Below are 5,481 nucleotides of genomic sequence, written 5' to 3' on the forward strand. Positions count from 1 at the left end.
GAGTTTGCGGCCGAACAGACATGCACGGACGGCGCGTGGTTCCTGCCCATGTCCTCCCCTGGTCCACTTGTCGGGGACAACCCCCGCTTTTCTAAACCCCCTCCCCGCTCCAGTCGCATCCCCGCCCCTCTCGTCCCGAGTCGCCGTCGCCGCCATTTTTCTCAGGCGTGCCGCTGTGCAGCTCGGCCGCCCGCTAGCCCCTACCCTTATCACAGCCCCCGTCCCCTCGATGCCCCGAGCTGCCCAACCCCGGGCACCTGATTTTAGTGTGCCCGGATGTCGGATTTGGAGCGGATCCAGCCGGACTTGAGCTCACCCGGCCGCGGGAGGCCGTGCCGTTCCATCCATGGGCTGGCCGGGCACCGGGACAGAAAGCCCCGGCAAGGCCGCATGCACGTACTGACTCCGCCTCTAGCCGCTTGGACCTACCCCGTCAGCGGTTCGCCGGCAAATACACGAACACCCATCGTCCGGACTCAGTGCTGGCCCAAAGGCTCGTCGGCGCACCGTTGCCACTCATAAAGTGCGACGACTGCCCAAGGAAGCTCTTGCGCCGCGTGTGTACAACGATGGAACATCCCGGACGAGTGTTCGTCAAGTGCTCAAACAATGGGGTATGTGCTACTTTAGCTTCAGTTGTGCTCTCGGATTCGGCTAGTTTTAGTTACACTCAAATATTTATTGTGTAGAATGGATGCAACTTTTGGTATTGGGAAGAAGAATACATCGATATGTTGATAGAACACAATTTAATAGATGTTCGTGCACTTGCTGCTAGAATAGAGGCTAGAGATGAGACTAGATGCGAAGAAACAACGTCTACATTTTTAGACTCGAAGGAGAAAGAAGCACGCAAGATCGAGCCTCCATAGATCAACAATGAATGCATCGAGAAGGCACTAATCCAACTTAATAAATAGGCTTTCGCCCCGCTATATAGATATAGCAACCGCCCGATACAACACCCTAATCCAACTTACGGGAGCAACTACGGAAGTTGGATATCGTCTAAAATGTTTTCTTGTAGTTCTTGTTTTCTTTGGTTTGGGGATGTCATAAAAAATCAATGATGAAAATAAAAATATGTATTTGCAAAAACAAAATGTATGATGAGTCGAAATGTGGCCGTGCGTTGGGCGCAATCCATAAATCCGGACGGACACGACCCTATTGCCACCCCTAAACAAACGAAACAGACGTCCATTTAAGGCCGTGCGTTGGAGTTGCCCTAACAATCTCAGCTTGTTGTCAGCTGAAAGAGATATTCCTCGCTTATGTAACGCGATGTCAACGTCGCACTGTCTGCTGGTTGGGAAACTTCCCTCTGAGGACCTCGTACATGGGAGGTGGTCAACGACTGTAACCCTGATATGTAATGAATGATTCTCTTTCTCGCAAAAAATTAAGTATTTTGTGGAAGGAGGTCAGTTGAGACCGGAGGGTCGGGGGCTTTAGGAACCTTCGTAGTTTGTAGGCATAGCAACACAAGTTTACGCAATCTCTCCCTAATAATAAAACACAGATTGGGTCTCCGAATTCACCGTCACAATACGCTTTCTTCTCATGTCATGTCGTACGTCCACCGCATCTGATTAAAACGTTGGTTTGGTCCGTCCGTCACCCCTGTGGGCCGAGGGAAAAGGAAGGCTTGCCCTTGCCAGACTATTAACGAGGGAGGGAGAAGGAAGGCTATGTGATAAGAGGAATCACACGTGCTAATTAACGAGGGAAAAGGAAGGCGTATTAACGAGGGAGGGAGTAGGAAGGGAGGGCTGAGGAGGAAATCACGCATGCCAATATTAAAGGGAAAAAGGGCGTCGGATGACCAGCACTCCGCGCCGCCGTCCTCCGCTCTCAATGGGCATCCCTTCGTGACGCTGATTCTATGATGTTGCCACTGATTGCTACTCCTCCGGCTGGCTCGCTGCTGCTTAGTACTTCCCAATACAGTTGCTAGATTGAATATGATCCATATTTTAAAGTTCTTACAAATTGAACTGGCTATTTGTTATTTCTTCTGTACAATAGGAGAGAGATATCGATATGTTTTTCTAGAAAAAGGAGAGTATGAATTCAAGGGCCGTGCTTCATCTATTCTGTGATACGCCGTCGTGTTGTACGATTACTTTTTTTCGAAACGGTGGCAAAAGATTTACCTCGTCGATTAATTATAACATGAGTACTATATTCTATGCGATCAGATTATGAATAACTTTGATGTAGCATGCTTTGTTGTAACTCTCAACATGGACTTTTGCCATTGTACTTTTGTGTTGTTAGTTTGATCCAACCGGAATTTATAGTGTATGAGAATGATGCCCATTTTATTCAAGTGCACTGTTATGATTTTTATGTGACTTGTGCATCCATCGCCACTTCTTTCAATGTTCTTCAGTTCTTTCATGGTTTTCTTTTGGAAGTCTGGGATTTAGGACAACTTATTTCAGGAGCACTAAACCGTTGTTTGGACATCATTCATGGCCCTTGATACTTTTGAGTGCTTTTAATATTCTTTTGCTTCTTGCGAAATTGTTTGAATGATAAATTATTTTCAGGTTACTCAGCATATATTTATTTATTTTCTTTCATTGTAATGCACGGATATGTTTGCTTTTTTTAATAATAAATGGAGCCGACTTTCTCCTTTTTTTCATCTGTCATGGTATTTACCCGACATAAATGAATTAATGTCCAGTGAAGTGAGAGAGGGGCTAAAACACATTATTTAACCCAACCCTTTTAGCTAGATTTTTTCAGACTCGGTGGAACATCTGAAAAAAATTTGCTGCTCGGTGCGAATTTCGAAAAAAAAATCACGGCGTAGTGCAAACACTAAAGAGTACTCCAACTTTCCAAAATAGTACCTTGTATGGAAGATTTGAATCCTTTAATATTAAAACCGTCATACAAAATTCATACCAAAAGTAGTGTATGTGTAGCATGGTTTTTTATGTATGACTTATATGCATTTTTGCTAGCTTTCGGCATACGCCTCCCTGCAGCCACCAGATGACACTGTTTAGTTATTGTCGCGTTGTGCCTATTCTATGGACACGTCAAGTATCTCTTTCGTTGCAACGCACGGGCATTTGTGCTAGTGTAACTTAAACTATCAGCTATTCAGACCCTCGGCCGGACGGCAATTCATAGTTAAGGGCGTGGTGGCGCCTCTAAATTAACCAAACTCTAGCCCTCCCAAGTCCCAACACCAATCAAGCACATTGTCATGGACGCTAACCGTGACTCCAGCCTCGCCACCGACGACGAGCTCCTCCAAGCGCAGGCGGAGCTGTGGGACCACGTCTTCGCGTACACCAAGTCTATGTCCCTCCGGTGCGCCGTCGAGCTCGGCATCCCCGACGCCATCCACCGGCGCGGCGGCTCCATCACTGTGCCCGACCTCGTCGCCGAGCTCTCCCTGCCCCCCTCCAGGACGCCCTACCTGCGCCGCCTCATGCGTCTGCTCGCGCACGCCGGTTTCTTCGACGCTGGGCCAGCGCCAGACGCCTACGGGCTCACCCTGCTCTCGCGCCTCCTCGTGTCGGCGCCCGGCGCGGGGCAGGGCCTCTCGCCCTTCGCGCTCGCCATGCTGCACCCCATCATCGTGTCCCCGTCCATGTCGCTGGCGGCGTGGTTCCGCGCGGCCGACGACGCGGCGCGCGTGCCGTTCGCGACCGCGCACGGCGGGCGCGAGTTCTATGCTGTGGTGAAGGAGAACCCGGAGTTCGGCGCGGCGTTCAACGAGGCCATGGCGTGCGACGGCCGCTTCGTGATGGACCTGATCGTGCGCGGCCACGGGCAAGACCTGTTCCGGGGGATCGCCTCGCTGGTGGACGTCGGCGGCGGGTCCGGCGCCGCTGCCAGGGCCATCGCCGCCGCGTTCCCCCACGTCAAGTGCAGCGTCCTGGAGCTGCCGCACGTCGTCGCGAGCGTCCCGCCTGGCGACGGGGGCGTGGAGTTCGTCGCCGGGGACATGTTCGAGCGCGTCCCGAAGGCCGACGCCGTCCTCCTCAAGGTTAGGCCTAGGCGCCTTCCTTGGCTCATGGACGAACTTGACTGATCCATGACGTTGCGTGTACTTTGGGACTTCTGTTCGCAGTGGATTTTGCACGGGTGGGGGAACGAGGAGTGCGTGAAGATACTGCGGCGGTGCAGGGAGGCGTTGCCGGCCGGCGGCAGAGTGATCGTGATGGACCTGGTGGTGGGGTCGAGCCCGGCGGACGCGAGGGCCACGGAGACGCAGCTGCTGTGGGACGTGATGATGATGGGAGTGGTGGGGAGCCCGGAGCGGGACGAGGGCGAGTGGCGCAAGATATTCGACGACGCGGGATTCAGCGGCTACAAGATCCTGGCCATCCTCGGGATCCGGTCAGTTATCGAGGTGTACCCTTAGATTTCCTTTTGTCTCTGGTATGTACTGTATTGTGCTCACTGCGAATGGACGCACTACGACGGCCAAGGGGTCTCTGTTGACTATTCAGTCTAGGGTGGCTTGTGGTGGTTTCTTTGATGAAAATCGACGAGGAAAAAGAAAAATCAATCTATGATGGCAAAGGGGGCGCCGGCGGGTACATGGCATTTCAGTCTTTTCAGTTTCCCTCTGGGTTTCTTTTACGTTCCAATGTTCCAGCAAAAAAAAAATCATTTGTCTGTGTTTACCAAAACTGTCATTATCGTGAGTATATGCCATGAAATCTTGTTAGGAGCTGATCAAATTAACCTTTTATTATGTGTCATGCTAACAAATACCGATATTCAATGTCACTATCATGCGATTTTTTTTTCGAGAGCACGCAAAGCACGTGCCTTACTTTTATTCAATGTCACTATCACACAATTTACAAGAGGTCTAGCGAGTGCGTACACTCGAAGACAACACCCACCACCACTCCTACAAGGAACCCAAAACTAATCTCTCACAAAGCGTTGTAAGCTACCTCCTCCTCGGGCCGCCATCTTCCAATCTCTAAGTTCATCAAGGATCTTCTTCGCGAGTTCCGGTGCATCCACCTGTTGCTCAACACATTCCTTTGCTTCCAGAGACTCCATGCCGTGCAAATGACCAGGGTGTCGAACCCACGTTTGTCTTCCTTCGCGAAGCTCGATCGTTGTAGTATCCACCATTCGACAAAGGAGTCCGTGCTCGCGGGACAGGAGATCTGAATATGTAGCTTGTCAAAACATCCCATCCAAGTGGCACGCGCGTAGCCACATTGCACCAAGATGTGTTCCACATTGTCCTCGTCCTGCAGACAAGTATAGCAAGTCGAGGTGTTGATCTTGCAAACCATGTCTAGCGCGTCAATCCGCCATCCACAGGCGATGCTGTGAAGAAAGCCAAACAAAGATCTTGCATTTGAGAGGTGTGAGGCTTCTCCAGATGGCCGCGGCGTAAGGGCATATTGGCAGGCCCTCGCAAAGACGATTGTAGGTAGATTTGGCCGAATAGGACAAGGAGGCTGCACATGGCCAAAGGAAGCT

The 5,481-nt window shown here is 50.9% G+C and overlaps 1 protein-coding gene across 1 annotated transcript; it reads left to right on the forward strand.

Moving 5' to 3' along the window:
• The first annotated feature begins 276 nt into the window (after nt 1-276).
• LOC119279639 (trans-resveratrol di-O-methyltransferase-like) lies at nt 277-4,512 on the forward strand. The gene is made up of 3 exons (XM_037560818.1): nt 277-396; nt 3,191-4,015; nt 4,100-4,512. Exons 1-3 carry the CDS (start codon nt 277-279, stop codon nt 4,391-4,393), a joined length of 1,239 nt encoding a protein of 412 aa, XP_037416715.1. The 3' UTR covers nt 4,394-4,512.
• Nucleotides 4,513-5,481: the final 969 nt, after the last annotated feature.

The sequence above is a fragment of the Triticum dicoccoides genome, chromosome 3B (genome assembly GCF_002162155.2).
Source record: "Triticum dicoccoides isolate Atlit2015 ecotype Zavitan chromosome 3B, WEW_v2.0, whole genome shotgun sequence".
In the NCBI taxonomy this organism is placed as follows: Eukaryota; Viridiplantae; Streptophyta; class Magnoliopsida; order Poales; family Poaceae; genus Triticum; species Triticum dicoccoides.